The 20,842-nt window shown below is 42.5% G+C and overlaps 1 protein-coding gene across 1 annotated transcript; it reads left to right on the top strand.

Moving 5' to 3' along the window:
* The first annotated feature begins 1,762 nt into the window (after positions 1 to 1,762).
* On the top strand, positions 1,763 to 20,542 carry LOC123461620 (zinc finger protein 39-like). The gene is made up of 5 exons (XM_045152941.1): positions 1,763 to 1,871; positions 6,456 to 6,620; positions 12,385 to 12,511; positions 15,447 to 15,536; positions 18,006 to 20,542. The coding sequence occupies exons 1-5, from the start codon at positions 1,869 to 1,871 to the stop codon at positions 19,760 to 19,762; spliced, it is 2,142 nt and encodes a 713-aa protein (XP_045008876.1). The 5' UTR covers positions 1,763 to 1,868; the 3' UTR covers positions 19,763 to 20,542.
* Positions 20,543 to 20,842: the final 300 nt, after the last annotated feature.

Below are 20,842 nucleotides of genomic sequence, written 5' to 3'. Positions count from 1 at the left end.
AAGCCCGATGCACAAAGTGGCACATGCATCTGGAGTTAGTTTGCAGTAGTGGGAGGCCCTGGCACACCTGTTCTCTCTTAAATTGATAAATAAATAAACACACATATATGTACATATATATGTATATAAAAGGAAAAATGCCCAAGGTGATGGCACACACCTTTAATCCCAGCACTTGGGAGGATCGCCATGAATTTGATGGTCAGCCTGAGACTGTAGTGAATCCCAGATCTGTTAGAAAAAGAAAAGAGACAAGTAGGAATATCTATGACAGAGGAATTAGACTTAGTTGGAGGAAAATCTTAGTTGTAGAGGGACACTTCACATCTCAGCAGAGGAGATTCTGGAAATTCAGCATCTGTCTACTATTTGGCTAAGGGTGGAGGTTATATTCAAGGAGTGTGGGTGGAAAGATTACCAAGGGTGAAGGCAGCGAACTTCTGTGAACTCTTCTCCAGCTAGGTATAAAACTCCCTCGGGGTTATCAAAATAGCAGGGAGGCAGTCTCTGGACAGACTTCTTGGTGTTTTCCAGTAGTATGTTGAATTTCTGACATGCTAACTTACTGCTTCAAGGTCAGCCTGGCTTAGAACAAGACCCTACCTTGGGGGGGAAGGAGAAAAAAGATCCACAAAACGTTACTGGAAATTTGAACATTTTATTTTATTTATTACTATTATTATTATTTTGTTGTTGTTGTTTTGAGGTAGGGTCTTGCTCTAGCTCGGCTTACCCGCAATTCACTATGGAGTCTCAGTGTGGCCTCAAACTCTTGGCGATCCTCCTACCTCTGCCTCCCAAATGCTGGGATTAAAAGGCGTGTGCCACCATGCCAGGCCGCTACTGGGAATTTAAAAATAATTGTCATTATATTTATTAGAAAAAGACGGACCCTGAGACTCCATAGTGAATTCCAGGTCAGCCTGGGTTAGAGTGAGACCCTACCTTGAAAAACCAAAAAAAAAAAGAAAAAGAAAAAAAAAAGAAAAGAAAAGAAAAAGACGGAAACAAGTAGAAATCTCTATGGCAAAAGAAGCTTATTGGAGGCAAGTCATAGAGGGGACTCTTCACATTTTTGTAGTGGGGACTCTGGAAATGCAAGGTGACCCCTGGCATTGGTTGGTGGGGGGTGGGGTTATGTCCAAGAAGAAGCGGGGAGGGAGTAGGATTAGCAAGTGTGAAGGAACGAACTTCTTTGAACTCCTTTCTTCCGAGATAGCCAAACAGGTACTAGCTCCCCCTGGGTTTTTCAAGATAGATAGCAGGGGCTTTCTCCTGACATGCTAAGTCCTTCTTGCCATTTGTTAATGATATATATACCTGCATATAAGTCGTGATTTAAATGACCTTATATACAAACTAAATATAAATGTTCTACTGAGACACCCACAAGGAGCTCGCCTGCAGACAGCCGCATACAGGCCAGGGCAGGCTGAGGCAGGAGTACTGTCAAATCCTGAGATTCTAGAGGAACTTCTCAGGCTGTTGAGGATGACAGTATGGAATTGCGTCTCTGTCCCCTCAACTCTGACAGACTGTCACAAGTTCAAGATCACCCTGGGTTATATAGCGAACCCGAGTTTCGGAAAAATAAAATACAAATACATATTTAAAAGAAAAACCGCAGCTACTATCGCATCATTCTGGCTTGATTCAGCCATGGGTTGGTGCCATCCCCTGTCACTCAGGAAGGAAGGGGGCGGGGACTAGAGCTACACCCAATCAGACGCACGGTACGGGAGGAGGGGCGGGCCTTGCTATATCCGCGGTTCTTTGTCTCTGCATCCCGCCATCTTGGGCTCTGCTCCGCGGGCGGCCGGGGTCGTCTGTCACCGTCACCAGCGGGACACGCGACAGCCGGGACAGCCATGGTGAGTGCGCGGGCCGCGGGCCGAGGCAGCGGAGGGAGGCCGAGGGACCCGGCGGGAAGCGGCTTAGCGGGTCCGGAGTCCGCGGAGTCCAGGCCTCGGCCGGGCCGCGGAGCCCTCGGTCCCTCTGGCTGGGGCTGGGGCGGCAGCCGCGACCCCGGGCGTCCTGTCCCGGCCCCGCGGCGACTTCAGCTCCCGCTGGAGCCTCTGCGAGCTCCGTGCTCTGCCCGCGCGTCCCGGCCTGTGTGGCGACCCGGGACGGGCGTCGTTGTCCCCAACGGTCCTCCGAGCACGGGAAGCGGGACCTCCGAGCTGTCCCCGGCCCAGGTCCTCCGAGGTCTGGGGACAAACCCCAGATCCCACCTCCTGCCATCGTTCCTGGACCACAGCCTCCCCACCCCCCGCCCCCAGCTTATCATTATACTTTTATACTTTGCCATAGGATTTGACTTTTGATGTGAGCGCTTCACATGAGAAGAAAGCACGGAAGAATCACTTGATCCCTTGTTAAAAAAACAATAAATAATAATAATAAAAAAAACAAGCTTAGGAGTCAGTCCTCCTCTGGCCCTCACTACTCATGGACCCCTTCTCAAAATGTCTTTGGGCTGAGCCTCCTCCTTGGAAACTTTACAGAGTGACTTGTCCTCGGCCACCCTCCTGTCTTTTCCTGGTCCTGGGTTTGAACTGCCCGACACCAGGTGCCCACAGCTGCTCTGTGTCTGGTCTCAGAGGGTCTGGGAATTTCAGCCCTGGGCCCCTTGCTGAGAGTGGCCTCAGGCGGTAGGTGGAGTCTGTCAGGAGAGCTTGTATCTGCCCTGAGGCTAGATGTCCTCCTGGCCTGGGCTCATCCAAAAGGCTCTGCAGTTGTTTCCCTATGTTTGGTACTGTGAACCTGGCAATGCAACCATCTCTTCCACACGTGATTTCAACTCCATTGATTGTACAGTGCACTAGGGTTTCCTTTTCTCATGTCCATATGCTGATACATGTTACCCATAATAAATATATACATGTATATATATACACACATGTATTTAAATATTTGAGAGAGAAAGAGGCAGATAGAGAGAATGGGTGCACCAGGGCTTCCATCCACTGCAAACAAACTCCAGAAACATACACCACCTCGTGCATCTGGCTTTACATGGGTACTGGGTCTTTTGAACCTGGGTCTTTTAGCTTTGTAAGGAGCTAATATGCCATCTCTCCAGCCCCCCATTAATATTTTGATATAAGACTCTTTGTTTCTTGAGACAGCCTTACCCTATAGCCCAGGCTGTTCTGGAGTTCATGGCCATCCTCCTTCCCTAGCCACCCATGTGCTGAAATTATAGGCATGAACCACCACACACCTGGCTTACTAAATGTCTAATAACTGTATTTGTGTGTGTGTGTGTGTGTGTGTGTATGTGTGTATCTGTGTATGTATGGACATGCCAGGGTCTCTTGTCACTGCAAGTAAATACCTGTCCAGCCTTATGTGGGGCGCTGGGAAATTGAAACTGGGTCATAAGGCCTTGCAGGCAAGCACCATTAATTCCTGAACCATCTTGCCAGCCCCAAGTGCATTTAATTTCTTTTTTGTTTATTTCCAAGCAGAGAGAGAGGAATAGAGAATGGGCATGTCAGGGCTTCTTGCTACTGCAAAAGAACTCCAGATGCCTTTGATGCTTTGTGCATCTGACTTTACAGAGATACTGGTGAATAGAACACAGGCTGTCAGGCTTTGCAAGCAAGCACCGTTGACCACTGAGCCATAACTCCAACCTCCCCAACTGATAGATGTTAGAATCCAGAACCAGACTCAAGACAGGACTTTAATTTTTAGGAACTGGCCTGCTCCAAGTAGAGAAAACTTGTCATAGGTCTTCCAACAGAAAGTGGTTGAGGGTGCTTGCAAAGCCTGACAACTTGGGTTCAGTTCCCCAGTACCCATGTAAAGCCAGGTGCACAAGTGGCACATGCATCTGGAGTTTGTTTGCAGTGGCTAGAGACCCCGGAGTGCCCATTCTCATTTTCTCCCCCTATCTCTCTTTCTCTCCTTACAAATATAAAATAAAATAAAGTAAAAAAAGAGTTGGGTGTGGTGGTGCATGCCTTTAATCCCAGCACTAGGGAGGCAGAGGTAGGAGGATTGCTGTGAGTTCGAAGCCACCCTCAGACTCCATAGTGAATTCCAGGTCAGCCTGGGCTAGAGTGAGACCCTACCTCAAAAAAACAAAACAAAAAAATAAATAAGTTAGAAAGAAAGAAAGAAAGAAAGAAAGAAAGAAAGAAAGAAAGAAAGAAAGAAAGAAAGAGAAAGAAAGAAAGAAAGTAAGTTAGAATCCAGGGGAAGAGTGCCAGACCCCTTTAAGGGGGTAACCAGGGACCTGCACTTCATAACCCTCTGCACTGCTGGGGCAGTACTTGCACATACACTTAATTGCACTTGTCTGAGCTCAGCAGTGATTTGCACAAACCTGGTCCTTATGCATATGTGGTAGTGCACACCTTTAATCCCAGCACTCAGGAGGCAGAGGTAGGAGGATCACTGTGAGTTCAAGGCCAGCCTGAGACTACATAGTGAATTCCAGGTCAATCTGGGCTAGAGCCAGACTCCACTTGAAAAACCGAAAACAAATTTTTAAGAAATTGGTAGAGCTAGAGTTGTCAGTAGGTGAGCTAGTGGGGGAGGGGTGGAGAGACTCTAGAAGAGCTCAGTCCTTCCGAAGGGTGCCAGACACCTGTTACTCCTTTTGCTTTGTTTACTCCCTAATCAGGTTCCATAGAAGTACAACTTTCAGCAGCAGCATTTGGCAGGTTGTGTCTAGGGAGAAATTGGACTCTTGAATTTAACCCCTTCTGTACCCTAATTCTAGAACCTAACTCCTGCTGGATGTACTGAGATGAAACACAGGGAAATTCTTGGATGATCATATAAAACATTCACTGTGTTTGGTGGGCTTAATTAAATTAGGCTTTTGTGTGCCTAGTCTTGCCTCTCCCATAACTAGGGGAATTAAGACCCAAGCCACAGCAAAACTTAGAATTAGGCTGCTGCTATATGTATGGTCTCAGTTTTCCTCTCCTCAGGATGATGCCTGGTATTGGCCAAGGCAGGACTGTGGGCAAGTGTGCCTCAGCTTTTCCTTCCCATTTAATGTGGGTTTTTTTCCCCATGACTTTCAGGGATTTAAACATGAGAAGATGTTTGTTCTGTGTGCCCATGCGTGGAGGCAGAAGCTATACATTTGGCAGTATTTCCACCATCAACTCCCTTAATACCTACCTTTATTTTTTGCCCTGGGGGCTATATCTAGGCCCTCATCCATGTACTCTCCCATGAGCCTTTCTGCTCTTTGATTATTTTTTTTAATTAATTAATTTATTTATTTGAGAGCGACAGACACAGAAAGACAGATAGAGAGAGAGAGAGAGAATGGGCGCGCCAGGGCTTCCAGCCTCTGCAAACGAACTCCAGACGCGTGCGCCCCCTTGTGCATCTGGCCAACGTGGGACCTGGGGAACCGAGCCTCGAACCAGGGTTCTTAGGCTTCACAGGCAAGCGCTTAACCGCTAAGCCATCTCTCCAGCCCTCTTTGATTATTTAATACATTTACATTTCATGTTATTCTTTTTAAAAAATATTTTTATTTATTTGCAAGGAGAGAGGGAAAGAGAATGGGCATGCAAGACCTCTAGGCACTGCAGATGAACTCCAGATGCACATGCCACTTTGTGCATATGGCTTTACGTAGGTAGTGGGGAATTGAACCCAGACCATTAGGCTCTGCAGGCAAGCGCTATAGCCACTGGGCAATCTGTCCAGCCCCTCATGTTATTCTTGATAGGTTGGAGATATATATGTATTAGGTAGTAAATACAGGAAAAGTATATATATATTTGTATACACATACACTTTTCTGTTACTTTTAACGGTAGAAACATATGCCAGTGTCTTATCTGATTTTTTTTTTTTGAAGTAGGATCTCAGTCTGGCCCAGGCTGATCTGGAATTCATTATGTAGTCTGGGGGTGGCCTTGAACTCACAGCAGTCCTCCCGAGTACTGGGATTAAAGGCATGTGCCACCACTTCTGGCTCTGATGTTGCAATTTTAAATTGATGTTACTGAAAATTTCCACTTAGGATGATAGGGAAGAAATACTTTCAGAAAGCACATATTGGGCTTGAGAGATGGCTTAGTGGTTAAGCGCTTGCCTGTGAAGCCTAAGAACCCCGGTTTGAGGCTCAATTCCCCAGGACCCACGTTAGCCAGATGCACAAGGGGCACATGCATCTGGAGTTCGTTTGCAGTGGCTGGAGGCCCTGGTGTACCCATTCACTCTCTCTCTCTATCTGCCTCTTTCTCTCTCTGTCACTCCCAAATAAATAAATAAAAATGAACAGAAAATTTTGTAAGTAATTTCATAAAAAAAGAAAGCACATATCTACAATACTATAGCAAAAATTTTTAAATATTTCTTTATAATTTCTCAATATTATTTATGGTATAATCCCATGATTTATTATTGTGATATTTTACTAGTTAACACAGCTCATGAGTCACTCAGGATGCTGTCTTTACAACTCTGATTTTCAGAGGAACTTCCAGCAAGCCAGTGTGAAGAGCTCTGTGAATCTACACACCAGCAAGGCTCCTGGGACTGGAAAACAAAATGAGAGCTGCAAGAAAAGGCCAGTCACTTACAGTCACTGGAAATGGTCCCAGCGATTTAGAGCAAGAAAACACAGGGCACCAGTAAAGGTGAATATGACTATAAAAGGCAATATAAATGCACATTGTCCTTACTCTCGTAGCAGATCTAGAAAGCAGTGGAATAAAATTGCTTTCATATAATGTACTCTCTTCCCTATACCTTGCAGAAATGTAGCATTTTTTGCCACTAAGACTACAAAGAAAGTAGGTGGTAGCAAAAGTCTGATGGATTGAGAAAATTACTCTGGTTGATTAATAAAATGAAATCAGATGAAGAGTACTATGAGTGACAAAGTTAAGATAGCAAAATTTTGCAGGGCAAGGTGGTGTACACCTTTAATCCCAGCATTTAGGAGGCAGAGGTAGGAGGAGTGCTGTGAGTTTGAGGCCAGCCTGAGACTAATTCCAGGTCAGCTTGGACTAGAGTCAGACCCTACCTTAAAAAAAAAATTTTTTTAAATGTGTATCTCCTGTCAGCTTTCTCAAAATGTATTAAGAGGGCTGGAGAAATGGCTTTGCGGTTAAGGCACTTGCCTGTGAAGCCTAAAGACCCAGGTTTGATTCTTCAGGTCCCAAGTGAGCTAGATGCACATGGTGGCACTCATTCTCACTCATTCCCTCTCACCCCTCTCTCTGTCTCTCATAAATAAATAAAAATACATCTTTAAAAAAATGTATTAAGAATACCAAGTGTGGTGGTGCACACCATAAGTCCCAGCACTTGGGAGTCAGAGGTAGGAAGATCACTGTGAGCTCAAGGCCTGGGACTGCAGAGTGAGTGCCAGATCAGCCTAGGCTACAGTGAGACACTACCTCGAGGAAAGAAAATTTATTAAGAATAGAAAAACAAAATATACAAATCACTAAAATCAAGTATCAAAATGGGAACACTACTATATACACCTTACAAACAAAAGAGCATATTGTGCATGTGTGCGCCCATTCTCTCTTTTTTTCTCTGTCATGAATAAAGAAAAATAAAATATTTAAATTGATCTATCAAAAATTGTATTCATAATGAAAATCAACTCTACACCAATAAAAGTCTTAATGTATAAGAATTTCACTGGAGAGCGTTTCCAAACATTTCAAAACAATGTATTATCAGTTCTTCCAACCTCTCCAAAACCTAGTAATATTACTTATTTTCTATTATTTTATGAAGTAATATTGTCATAGTGCTAAAACTATATAAAAGTATCACAAGAAAATAGAATTCAAGTGGGCACCTGTAGTCCCGGTGCTGGGAGATTGAGACAGAAGCATTCCTAAGGCTTTCTGGGCAGCTTATCTTGCTGAATCAGTGAGCTCTAGGTTCAGTGAGAGACCTTGTTTCAAAAAATAAGATTGGGCTGGAGAGATGGCTTAGCAGTTAAGATGCTTGTCTGAGAAACCCAAGGACCCATGTTTGATCTCTCTCCAGATCCCATGTAAGCCAGATGGAAAAAGGTGACTCAAGTGCAAGGTTGCACGTGCACAGTAGGTGGCACAAGCATCTGAAGGTTGATTACAGTGGCTAAGGCCCTGGTGTGCCAATTCTCTCTCTCTCTCTGTCTCTTTCTTTTAATCTCTCTAAAATTAAAATAAAATAAAATTTTAGAAAGACAGAAATAAAAAGATCTGATTCTAAAAAAAAAAGAAAAGAAAATAGAATTCAAGCCAAAATATATTTTGAAAATCACATACAAAATCCTTTGAAACTGTGAAGAGCATCAACTGAAAAAGTTCTTACTCCCATCACCAGGGTTCTTTCATCGAAGAGCTATGTATTAGTTACTTTTATCTTGGCTGTGACAAATAGCCTGACCATGCATCTCAGAGAAGAAGGGTTTAGCTCAGCTGACAGTCTAAGGGACTGCAGTCCCTGTTGGCTGGGAAGGTGTGGCAGTAGGAGGCTGAAGCAGCCCGTCACGTGCGGTCTACCGGCAGGGCAGCTGGAGTGCTCGTGCTCAGCTAGCTCTGAGCCTCGTTTACACAGCCCAGGACATCCAGCCCATGGAATGTACCACCTGCACTTAGGCTGGGTTGTCCCACCTCAGATAACCCAATCTAGAAAACCCTCATAGTTATGCTCAGAGATTTGTTTCCATGACAATTCTATATCCTTTCAAGTTGACAACCAAGGTGAATCATTATAGAAATCAAGGTTGCATAGCAAACAAACATTTTACTTATGTTTTGTAGCTATAAATTGTAAGTAAATGTACTCATTTTCAGGGTTTGTTTGTTTGTTTTGTTTTGTTTTTTTGAGGTAGAGTTTCATTCTAGCCCAGGCTGACCTGGAAGTCACTATGTAGTCTCAGAGTGGCCTCTAACTCAGGGCGATCCTCCTACCTCTGCTTCCCAATTGCTGGGATTAAAGATGTGTGTGTACCACCGTGCCCGGCCTCATTTTCAGTTTTCGTCTTTTCATTTGAACTGCCTAGTAGCTCCTCTACAGTGCTAAATGCTTATAGAGCTGCATTACCTTTCTGATGTTGTTTGTTGTTTGGAGGCAGGATCTTGCTGTGCAGCCCAAGCTGGCATCAGACTGGATCCATCTGCCTGTAGCTGCTCATGTGCTGGGACTATAAACTGTGAAACCATTCCTGGCAAAGTGGAGTGCCTATATCTTTAGCTGTCATGCTGGTTTTTAGGTTAAGAGATATAAATAGAATGTGAAGAAAAAATGTGCTGAGTCCTCTGTTACTGGGTCTTTATTACAAAAGGGTCATGTTTTTAAAAAATACTTTTTCCATTGCTATGGATGATCACAGAATATTTACCCCATAGAACTCTTAATGCAATGAAATACATTAAAATATTTTTTTCCTTTTTTTAATTTATTATTTATTTGCAAGAAGAGAGGGGGAGAGAGAGAGAGACAATGGGTATGCCAGAGGCTCCTGCATACAACCTCCAGATGCATATGCCATTTTGTGCATCTGGCTTTACGTGGTACAGAGGGATCGAACCTAGGCCATCATGTTTTGCAAACAAATGCCTTAACCTCTGAGCCATCTTTCTAGCCCAAAATATTTTTACTTATTTATTTACTTATTTGCAAGCAGTGAGAGACAGAGAAGAGAGAGAGAAAATGAATGGGTGTACCAGGGCCTCTAGCCACTGCAAAGAAACTCCAGATGTATGCATCATTTTGTGCATCTGGCTTTATGTGGTTGCTGGGGAATTGAACCCAAGTCATTGGGCTTTGTATGCAAGTGTCTTAACTGCCAAACAATCTCTTCAGTCCCTGTTAACATATTTCTTCTTTGTTCACTTATATTGTATTTATTTATATACTTGAAAGAAAGAGAGAAAGAGGCAGATAGATTGGAAGTAAATTTCTCTTTTTGTCCTAGGCACGACACATAAGTTCTAAATTCTAGTCCTGTTGTTTACTTTTGCTTTTGTTTTTCTAGGAAGCTTCCTATTCTATATATCTTTTTTCTTTTTGTTTTCCTTTGTGAGGCAAGCCTGATGGAGCCCAGGCTGGCCTCAGTCATTGTGTAGCTGAGGAGGGCTTCTGTTTCTTAGTTTTGTATCTCCTAGTTGGGTTTCTTGGTATTTTCTCTTCTAACTCTCCCCTAAGTCCATGCATGTGTGTGTAGAAGCTGAATTATCATTGTCATTCCTTACTTATGATTCCACCCTTTGTTTTTCCTCTTTTTTTTTTTTTTTTTAGTTTTTCAAGGTGGGGTCTCTGGCTCAGGCTGACCTGGAATTCACTATGTAGTCTCAGGGTGGCCCCAAACCCACGGTGATCCTCCTACCTCTGCCTCCCAAATGCTGGGATTAAAAGTATGTACCACCATGCCCAGCCTTTTCTCTAATTTTTAAAGCATTGGTTTCTACCTAGGTAGTCACAGATTGAAAGAATAGAAGCCATCCTCGTTCTCTTTTCCTGAGATGACTTTCAAAATGCAGATCTGTAACTAACCCTTCTAATTGGCCTCCTTGCTAGTTCCATCTTGCTTTAGGAAATGGACATGGACAGTTGTTTTTTTTTTAACTTAGGAGGGAAATATAAGATTCACTATGAATATACTTTATAAATAATTTATCAGTAACAGTAAACATACAACATTTAAGTTGCTGGAGTAATGTCTTTAAACACAAAAATGGGTGATCACTTAGTTGAGTGTATAACTTTGGCACTCATGATGAGCTCTTACCTGCATATGATCCTGCTTGTCCTTCCACTCCCTTAGCCTGCTTTCTTTGTGCTTTTGTACCTTGACATATATTACATCACGTTCATGAGAACACATTCATCAGAACCTTTCTCCTTCTAGTGAACAATGACCCAATGATACAAGAGTACTCTAGTATATACTTGATTGCTATTTTACATTGTGTATGTGTTTTTTATTTGGTTGGTTGGTTTTATCATAGTAGGGTCTCACTCTAGCCCAGGCTGACCTAGAGTTCATTCTGTAGCCTAGGCTAGCCTTAAACTCAAGGTGATCCCCCTACCTCAGCTTCCCAAGTGCTGGGATTAAAGGAGTGAGCCACCACACCCTGCTTGTTTTGTTTATTATTAGACAGAGTCTCATGTAATGTAGCTCACATTGGTCTCAAACTTATTAGGTAGCTTCAGGATAACCTTGAACTTCTTTCCATCATCATTACTATGTGCATGGAGGAGTACATGTGCACATGTGTGTAGAAGGCATATGATCATAGTTGTTCCTTAGGTACAATTTCACCCTTTATTTTTTCTTCCAGGGTCTCTCATTGGCCTGGAAGTCCCCACTTATACTAGACTGTTTGGCCAGCAAACCTCAGGGATCTGCCTGGCTCCATCTCCCCAGCATTGGAACTAAATGTCTGGCATTTGTGTGTGTGGTGTGTGGAAGCATGTTCACACAGGGCTCATGTGTATGCAGATTCATGTGTCTAGAGGTTGACGTTGGATATCTTCTTCCATTGCTCTTCACATTGTTTATGGAGATAGGGTTTCTTAGGTGAACCGAGGGCTCACCAGTTCAGCCAGTCTAGCTCACAGGTTTCTTTAGGGATCTCAGGTGCTTTTATTAAAAGTGGGTCACCGGGCTGGAGAGATGGCGTAGCGGTTAAGCGCTTGCCTGTGAAGCCTAAGGACCCCGGTTCGAGGCTCGGTTCCCCAGGTCCCACGTTAGCCAGATGCACAAGGGGGCGCACGCATCTGGAGTTCGTTTGCAGAGGCTGGAAGCCCTGGCGCGCCCATTCTCTCTCTCTCCCTCTATCTGTCTTTCTCTCTGTGTCTGTCTCTCTCAAAGAAATAAAAAAAAAAAAAAAAAGTGGGTCACCATGCCCACCTGACATTTTTACATAGACTCTGTGGATCAAATGCAGGTCCTCATGCTTTTAAGGCAAGCATTTTACTGACCACCTTGTTTGAGCGGACTTGAACTCCTGCTTCCACCTTCCAAGTTCTGGGGTTCTAGGCATGTTCCACTTTACATGGTTTATGCAGAGCTGGGCTCAAACCCAGTGCTGTGTACATGCAAGCAAGCATACTGCCAACGGAGCCACACTCCAAGCCCACGTGTCTGTGTTTATCTAAAATTATTTCAGGTATGTATTTATGCTTAAATTTTCAGACTAGATTATCAGCATTTGGGGGAAGCAGAGTTACTTTTTTTTTTCTTCACATACTGGAGAACCCTAGGTCTTGTGCATGCTAGACAAGTCAACCCAAGTAAAGCTAGGTGCACAAAGTGGCACATGCATCTTGAGTTTGTTGGCAGTGGCAAGAGGCCCTGGCATGCCCATGTCTCTCTCTGTCTCTCAAATAAATATTTTTTTCTAAAAAAAAAAGCTTGCATTTAGGAGAAATGTTTTATTACAGGGGTTGGTGTCATTTGAGGATGTGTCTGTGGACTTCTCGTGGGAGGAGTGGCAGGACCTTGATGATGCTCAGAGGAAGCTCTACAGGGACGTGATGCTGGAAACCTACAGCAGCCTGCTGTCCCTGGGTGAGTGAAAGGCCCAGTAATGTTCTAGAAGCACTTTTATTGGTTGGTAAAAACAGAAACCAGTTTTTTTTTTAATTATTTTTTTATTAACAACTTCCATGATTATAAACAATATCCCATGGTAATGCCCTCCCTCCCCCCACTTTCCCCTTTGAAACACCATTCTTCATCATATCCCCTCCTCCTCTCAATCAGCCTCTCTCTTATTTTGATGTCATGATCTTTTCCTCTTATTATGGTGGTCTTGTGTAGCTAGTGTCAGGTACTGTGAAGTCATAGATATCCAGGCCATTTTGTGTCTGGAGGAGCACACTGTAAGGAGTCCTACCCTTCCTTTGGCTCTTACATTCTTTCCACCTTTTCTGCAATGGACCCTGAGCCTGGAAGGTGTGAGAAAGATATTGCAGTGCTGAGCACTCCTGCCACTTCTTCCCAGCACCATGATGCCAAAAACCAGTTTTAATGGATTTATAGATAGATTGGCAAGTCTATTCAAAGATGTCACTTCTTCATTTTGAGGACCTTTATATCTTCTCTATTAGCTATTTTTAAATATTTAATTGTTCAAGCATAGTCATGCTTTTCTGTGCCATAGAGTATTGAAATTTGGGCCTTCTGTCCAACTCCACACATTTACCATCTTCTCTCCATCTTCTCACCCCACACACCCTTCCTAGGCTTTATTTCCCCACTTTTGCTTCTATTTATGTGAAGCTAACTTTGTCTTCCATGTTGAAAATATGCAATATGTGTCTTTTCAAATATTATATTTATTTATTTATTAGAGAGAGATAGAGAAAGAGGCAGAGAGAGAGAAAGGGAGAGAGAATGGGCATGCCTTGGCCTCCCGAGCTCTGCAACAGAACTCCAAACACATGCACCACCTTGTGCATCTGACTTATGTGGGTCCTGTGTACTCACACTTGTGTCCTTAGGCTTCCCAGGCAAGCACCTTAACCACCAAGCCATCTTTCTAGCCCCCATTGTTTTTTTGTGTTGTACTTTATCATAAATTTCCTTCACTTCCATACAAGCTACTATATGTAAATGAGGGAATTTCAGATCTTTTTGTTTGTCATATAGTGGTAGTTGTTTTTTCTAGTTTTTTTTTTTTTGAGGAGCCTTCTTGCTTTCTTACAGTGATGACTGTCCTGCATTCTCAGCAACAGAGAAGGAGAGCATCCTTTTCTCCTTGTATCCTTGTTAGCATTTGTAGTTTGCAATTCTGACAGGCATTCTAACCACAGTGCAGTGATGACTCTTCTTTCTTTTGATTTACATTTGCCTGGTGACTGCAGATGCTGAGCATGTATTCATATATACCTGTGAGTTGTTTGTATGTCTTTAGAGAAATGTCATCCTGGCAAGTTGCCCAGGAATTTGTTTAAAAAATATCTTTATTTGTTATTTGCATGGAGAGAGAAAAAGAATGAGAATAGGCATATTGTCAGAACTTGTGTGGAGGTAGGGGAGAAGATAGGAGCACCAGGGCCTCTAGCCACTGTAATCGAACTCCAGGTGCATGCACCACCTGTGCGCATGTGCGACCTTGCATGCTTGTATGACCTTGTGCATCTGGTTTATGTGGGACCTGGAGAGTCTAACATGAGTCCTTAGGCTTTGCACGCAAGTGCCTTAACTGTTAAGCCATTTCCTCAGCCAGTTCTGGCTTTGTTTCATGCACTTTTTGAGTGATATTTAACAACCTTGCTTGCAGAAGTTTTCTAGAGTATTTCCCTTCTGCTTTACTAGTAGTTTCAAATAAGTTTTAGATCTTAACGTCTCCTGCCCAGGTAGTGTACAGGGCGATGCAGGATATAGTTTCAGTCTCTTACCTGTGGTTATCAGCAGATATTGACAAGACTGTCTTTGACCCAGGATATATCTTTAATAACTCTATTGAGTCCATTTGTGTTCCATTGGTCCACATGTCTGCTTTATTACAGTAACATGCCATTCTCTTGCCCTTCTGGAACACGTATGTGAGTGTGGGCACGTGAACACTTGAAGACAACTTCAGGTGCTGGTCCTCACTTTCCACCTTTTGTGATGCAGGTTCTCTTATATTTACTGCTAGACACACCATGCTAGCTAGCCCAGGAGCTTCCAGGATTGCCTTGTCCCCATCTTGTATGTCATCTTAGGAAGGCTGAGACTACAGATGCTTGAAACTGGGTCTGGCCTTACTTGAGTTCTGGAGATCTGAGCTCATGTCATAAGGTTTGCACAGCAGGCACTTTCACCCACTGAGCTATCTCCAGTTCCCATCCTTGGGCTTTCTTAAAATCATTCTTTTGGGGCTGGATAGATGGCTTAGCGGGGTTAAGGCACCTGCCTGCAAAGCCTAAGGACCCCGGTTCAATTCTCCAGATCCTATGTAAGCCAAATGCACATGGTGGCGCATGTGTCTGGAGTTCGTTTGCAGTGGATAGAGGCCCTGGTGTGCCCATTCTCTCTCTCTCTTTCTCTCCCTCTCCCTCTCTCTGTCTCAAATAAATAAAAAATAAATAAAATAAAATCTAAAAAAATCACTTTTGATTTCTCTTTATTAAATTGAGGATCTCATCATACATACTATACAAATGCTTTATAACTGAGCTACATCCCCAGCCTTCTTTTTGCTGGTTATTTGAGATAGGGTCTCACTAAATTGGGTGGCTGTTCTTGTTGTCACTCTGTATCCCAGGCAGGCCTAGAACTAACATTCCTTGTGCCTTAGCCTCTCAAGCCTGCATTACCAGACCCAGCTTTGATTTCTTCCTCAAGAAGCTTAACTCAAGGGTAAGATTCCAGACCATGAAGAAGGTAAGAATAAACCCAATCAAAATGTTCATTTTGGAATCATCATCTATCATTTTCTAAAGGTGTTATCTTTCTTCAGTGCACCTGATTTGACATTTTTTGGCATAAATTTGACATTATTTCTCATTAACAGGTCATTGCATTACCAAACCTGAGGTGATTTTCAAGCTGGAGCAAGGAACTGGGCCATGGGCAAGAGAAGTCCCAAACCAGTGCCTCCCAGGTCAGTGAATGTATCCTGGACAGGGGAACCAGGATGACGAGTTCACCAGAACAGGGCTGTTGAGCTGTTTTCACTGATTCCGCAGATCCTGGGCTTGAGTACAGCTGGTGTTACGCATCAAATACTTTCTGTGTTCAGTCTTCAAGGAGGATTCTTATATATGAGTATTCCCCCCCCCTTTTTTTTTTGGTTGTTGTTGCTGCATATTTCCTTGAGTTAGCAAATTCCAGTGGCTATATGGATCTTATCACGCAGGATTTACTGGTCAGCCACTTCCTCTAAATTCTCTGTTGTCCTTATATCCATTTTCATAGTTCTGTTTTCCTCCCTAGCATTGTTCATGTTAGTTCTTTTTTTATTTACTGTGTTCACCTTTCAGGCACTGACCTTTTACTTATTTATTTTTGGTTGTTTTTGATCCTTTTTTTTTTTTTTTTTTTTTTTTGGTTTTTCTTGGTAGGGTCTCACTCTGGTCCAGGCTGACCTAGAATTAACTATGTAGTCTCAGGATGGCCTCAAACTCACAACAATCCTCCTACCTCTGCCTCCCAAGTGCTGGGATTAAAGGCGCACGCCACCACGCCCGGCTCTTTTTGATACTTTTGATTGCTTTTTGAAGCTAGGTCTGTACCCAAGCTGGCCTAGAACTCACTCTGTAGCCCAGGATAGCTGTGAACTCATGGTGATTTCCTACATCCCAAGTGCTGGGATTAAAACATTGACCTACCATGCTCAGTTTGACGTTGGACTTTTTAAATTGCAGAGATAACAGTAATAATGGAACAAATGCATCTTCTCATAAAGCTTACATTTTGTTGAGGTAAAAATGAAACATAGATGATATTTGGTATAAGAGCTACAAGGAATTTTTTAACCATAAAAAGAGAAAGTGGGGCTGGGCAGATGGCTTAGCGGTTAAGGCACTTGCCTGCAAAGCCAAAGACCCAGGTTCAGTTCCCTAGTACCCAGATGCACAAGGTAGTGCATGCATCTAGAGTTCATCTGCAGTGGCTAGAAGCCCTGGTACACCCATTCTGTTTCTTCCCTATCTTCCTCTTTTTTTTCCCTCTCTCTCTCTCAAATAAAAATAATATTTTTAAAAAAGAAAAAAAGTATATAGCATTTTAGGAAAAATCTAAAGGAAATGTTGAGATTAGAACTCATTTAGTTTAATTTTGAGGTTGCTTTTAAGGCATGCGCCAGCATACCCGGCTTATTCCATATTTTGTATGTAAGTGTTTAAATCAGTTATTTAGGCATTTGTCTAGTGAAATAAGAAAAGGATTAAAGAGGCCATAATCAAGCCTGTGTGTCATATAATTGTCAGGCACTACAGGCACAGGCTGGAGCCTTCAGGAGAGTGGCCTGAGCTGTCAGGCATGGCTAAGGACCCCCAGGCTACAGGAGGCCACGCCCTCTCCAAGCCCAGCACACCTGATTAGGCTCCGCCCATAGCCCTGTAACCTTTGGCCAGTTGCCTAGGAAACTCCTTTCAGCCAGTACCTTCACACAGCTCATCCTTCTGAGACCCTAGATCACCTAACCCCTCCTTCCCCCATTGTCTATGTACTGGAATGAATGTTCCCATAGGGACCTTGTATATCCAATCCCCTTAGGGCCCTCCCCCCACCCTCAGATGCTAATAAACTCATTTCCCTGACAATGAACTGAGAGTGTTCTTCACAGAAACTATCTCCCAAAAGTCCTTTACTTTCATGGCCACCCTGAGAATACATAGTGAAGTACAGGTCAACCTGGACTAAAGTAAAACCCTACCTGGAAAAACTTTAAAAAAAAAAAAAAAGAATGATGAGTATAGCTTGGTTTCCAGTATCAAATGTTGGTCCCAGCAGAGAGCTGGGCCAGAGCTACCTGAGCTTTTTAAGGATCAGGGACTCATACGTTATATTAGAATGGGAATAACTGTCTTTTCCTGTGGGAGGAAGGTAGTTTGCATGTGTAAAACAACCTAAATTGCTATTGCATTTCCTGGGAGAAAGAAAAACAAAACACATACAGATATCAGTCCTTTCTCTAAATTGTATTTCTGCCCAGGTAAAAGGCAAACCAACCATACTCACACCCTACATCTAGTTACTCATAAAAACTTTGCCATTATAACTCTGAAAGAGAAAACAAGTAAAGTGAGATTATACCCATAGCAATCATAAGAAACATGTAGAGGGGGGAAAAAAACAGATAAAACAAACAGCAGATGAAAATTACTGTGCCAAAACTTGCAGGTAGGTAGTAGGTTATCTCTTCCTATTGCAAATAAATAAAACATCTTAAAGCAGTAACATAACATGATTGGACACTATAAAGTATACAATTTGTGGAGTCATTAGAGTCAAAATCTGTACAGCATATATCAGAATTATGGTTTTGAAACCATGCTGTAAGAATGAGAAGGCATTTCCTTCACCTTTGTATTGTAATGTGAATATGGCTACTTGTGTTTTCTTTTAGAGATACACAGAGTGAATAACCAGAAGGAGACCAGCCAGGACAATCAAGACAGACATTTCTGGCACCTTGTAATTACCAGCAGCAACAAATCATCTGAAGAGAGGGTTGAACTGGAAAAAGTACTTAATGTGAACTCAAAGAATATTTCAAGTCTGTCTTTAAAGAATGGAAATTCCTTAGGCATGTGGCCTCCAGCCCTCAACGTATCACAGAATGTGCTTCTTCCTAGTGAGCTTAACATGCAGGCTGGAGAAGAAAGTGATGGTCTTATTATAAATGGCAAGTCCTGCACACATCCAGAACATCTTAGTTTGCATCACAGAGATCCAAGTGGGCAACAGCATTTGCAATATTATAGCCAAGAACCTTTCAACAAGAAGGTATTATGTAAAGATAAGTTTTGTGTGGCAGATACTCCCAGTAAGCTCATTGAATCTAGGAAAGCTTCTGATAAGGTAGCTTTTACTGTCCAAGAGGTAACTCAGGGAAGGGAAGAAACTTTTGAATGTAGTGTGTGTGATAAAATACTCTGTACAAAGTACCAACTCACTAAACATATGGAAGTACACAGAGGACAGAAATGTTATGAATGTAGTGATTGTAAGAAACCTTTCATTAAGAAATCATACCATACAAAACATCAGAGAATCCATGCAGGGGGAAAGTCATATAGATGTAATGCATGTGAGAAATTCTGTCAGACAACAAGAAACATATCCCAGAGAATCCACAGAGAACCAAAGCCCTGTGAAATTTATGAATCTGAAAAAAGCTTTAACCAGAAGCAAAACCTCAGTAGGTATCAGAGAACTCACACAGGTTATAAACCCTATGGCTGTAATATGTGTGGAAAAGCATTTTACCGGAAGTCACACCTCAACAGGCACCAGAGAATTCACACAGGTGAGAAGCCTTATGGATGTAAAGAATGTAGGAAAACTTTCTATCATAAGTCATCTCTTACTATACATCAGAGAACTCACACAGGTGAAAAGCCTTATGAATGTAAAAAATGTAGGAAAAATTTCTACTGTAAGTCAGACCTGAATGTACACCAGAGAACTCACACAGGTGAGAAACCATATACATGTGAAGAATGTAGAAAAACCTTCTACTCTAAGTCACACCTCATTATACATGAGAAAATTCACACAGGTGATAAACCATATGAATGTGAAGAATGTCGAAAAACATTTAACCGTAAGTCAAATCTCACTGTACATCAGAAAACACACACAGGTGAGAAACCTTATGAATGCAGTATATGTGGAAAAACTTTTCACCGCAAGTCACACCTCAGCATGCATCAGGGAACTCACACTGGTGAGAAACCCTATGAGTGTGGAGAATGTGGAAAATCCTTCTACCAAAAGTCAAGTCTCATCAGGCATCAGAGAAACCACACAGGGAACAGACCGTATGCATGTGAAGAATGTAGGAAAACGTTCCTACATAAGTCATCCCTCATTGTCCATCAAAGAAGTCACACAGGAAACAGACCATACTCATGTGAAGAATGTAGGAAAGCGTTTTACAGTAAGTCACACCTCACTGTACATCGGAGAACCCACACAGGTGAGAAACCCTATGAGTGTCAGAAATGTAAAAAAGCTTTTCACCAGAAATCATACCTCAACAGGCATCAGATAACTCATGAAAGTGAGAAACGATTTGAATGTAAAGAATGTAAGAAATCTTTCTACCACAAGTCATCCCTCACTGTACACCAGAAGACTCACAAGGTGGAAATGTTGTGAAAATAATGTGGACGCACTCAGCAGGCATCAGAGAATTCACACAGAGGAAGCATCCTAAAATAATGAATTTTGGGAAAGTATTTTCTGTGTGAGAGCACATCTCAATGGACATTAAGAAATAGAAACTGTGGGCCGGGCATGGTGGTGCATGCCTTTAATCCCAGCACTCGGGAGGCAGAGGTAGGAGGATCGCTGTGAGTTCAAGGCCAGCCTGAGACTACATAGTTCCAAGTCAGCCTGGGCTAGTGTGAAACCCTACCTCGAAAAACAAAAAACAACAACAAAAAAGAAATAGAAACTGTGTATATCATAGGTTTCCTCTTTTTGGAACAGTCTGCATTTTTAAAGTCTTACTGTACGAGCCATATAATGGAGCCCTACAGTGGAGTGGATGTAATCTGCTCATTACTTTCCTGTCTGGCCCACAGACTTTCACTCTGGGTCTGAGGTGAACATTCCCTGCATGATGTCCTTGGGAACCATTAATAAAAGGTCACTGTGATTTAAGTCATGTAACTGTGTGGAGGGAAGGGATCTTTTCTCTCCATCCCCAAGTACTCCCCCTTTAGTTTATATGGAAAGTATGTTAACCCTGTGCATGTTTGGGTGACAGTGCAAACCACTATAGGAAATTCACTTCATAAGCTTTTTGAGCAAAATTGCTTGTCCCTTAACATTGCAAAATTTGCACATAAGAGAAACCTGTGCAACAAATATAGGATGCCTTATCAGACAGGGATGTTTCACTGAACACTGAATAAATTAAATGTTCATACATTATGTGTGAAATTTCTCAGCACCCTTTTATTTGTTTTAGAAGTTTGAAATGAAGGGAAACTGCAGTATGGATGTTAAATTTCAGTTGGAAATGTTACATATTGCAAATTAGTTTTGTGTGTGTGCACACGTGCACATACAAGCACATACCCACTGAGCCCTTTCCCCAGCCCCTACTTTTACTTAATTTTTGGCATATATATATATATATATATATATATATATATATATAATTGTTGTTGTTGTTTCAAGGTAGAGTCTTGCTCGAGCCCAGGCTGACCTGGAATTCACTATGTAGTCTCA

Source organism: Jaculus jaculus, chromosome 6 (assembly GCF_020740685.1).
Source record: "Jaculus jaculus isolate mJacJac1 chromosome 6, mJacJac1.mat.Y.cur, whole genome shotgun sequence".
NCBI classification, from domain to species: domain Eukaryota; kingdom Metazoa; phylum Chordata; class Mammalia; order Rodentia; family Dipodidae; genus Jaculus; species Jaculus jaculus.
The sequence above is the reverse complement of the archived record's forward strand: the minus strand, read 5'-3'. Positions and strand labels throughout refer to the sequence as shown.

Coding starts and splice junctions, on each gene's coding strand:
- LOC123461620 (XM_045152941.1), top strand. Junction 12,512..15,446: donor CAGCAGCCTGCTGTCCCTGG/GTGAGTGAAAGG, acceptor TCTCATTAACAG/GTCATTGCATTACCAAACCT. Junction 15,537..18,005: donor CCCAAACCAGTGCCTCCCAG/GTCAGTGAATGT, acceptor GTTTTCTTTTAG/AGATACACAGAGTGAATAAC.